Genomic DNA, 619 nt, shown 5'->3' with positions numbered 1-619 from the left:
CCTGAGACTGTCGCTTTAGGCCACCCGGGTGGCCTAAAGCGACAGTCTCAGGGACCACTGCGAGGTCTCCAGTTGCCTAGACAACGAGCCCGGGGTCAGAGCCACCACCCTTGCAGCCACCTGCCTCCTCTGCCGCCTCAGGCACCCGTCCAGGTCCCGTGAGTCCAGCCCAGGTGACATGACGGTGCTCTCTACCCCCCGAGCCTCGCGGGTGACCACGCTGAAGCGTACTGCCGTGGTCCTGGCCCTCGTGGCCTATGGAGCCCACAAACTCTACCCTCTGGTGCGCCAGTGCCTGGCTCCGGCCAGGGGCCCTCCAGCGCCCGCGGTGGAGGGGGAGCCCACACCAGACGTCTCCGGTGCCCCCGTGGCCTCAGCGGGCAAGGCCGGCGTCAACCAGGTGTTCTTGCAGCGGCTCCTATGGCTCCTGAGGCTGCTGTTCCCCAGGATCCTGTGCCGGGAGACGGGGCTGCTGGCGCTGCACTCGGCTGCCCTGGTGAGCCGGACTTTCCTGTCAGTGTATGTGGCCCGCCTGGACGGCCGGCTGGCCCGCTGCATCGTGCGCAAGGACCCTCAGGCCTTCAGCTGGCAGCTCGTGCAGTGGCTGCTCATCGCACTG

The 619-nt window shown here is 68.2% G+C and overlaps 1 protein-coding gene across 1 annotated transcript in view; it reads left to right on the top strand.

Moving 5' to 3' along the window:
• The first annotated feature begins 26 nt into the window (after window positions 1–26).
• LOC104983092 (ATP-binding cassette sub-family D member 1-like) overlaps window positions 27–619 on the top strand; it is an 11,965-nt gene continuing 11,372 nt past the window's right edge. The window contains exon 1 of the mRNA XM_010832574.1: window positions 27–613. Within this exon, the coding sequence (XP_010830876.1) occupies window positions 179–613 (435 nt within the window). The 5' untranslated portion in view covers window positions 27–178. The remainder of the gene's footprint in view (window positions 614–619) is intronic.

The sequence above is a fragment of the Bison bison genome, unplaced genomic scaffold, assembly GCF_000754665.1.
Source record: "Bison bison bison isolate TAMUID 2011002044 unplaced genomic scaffold, Bison_UMD1.0 scf7180017861324, whole genome shotgun sequence".
In the NCBI taxonomy this organism is placed as follows: domain Eukaryota; kingdom Metazoa; phylum Chordata; class Mammalia; order Artiodactyla; family Bovidae; genus Bison; species Bison bison.
This window is presented reverse-complemented; position numbering and strand designations above follow the sequence as displayed.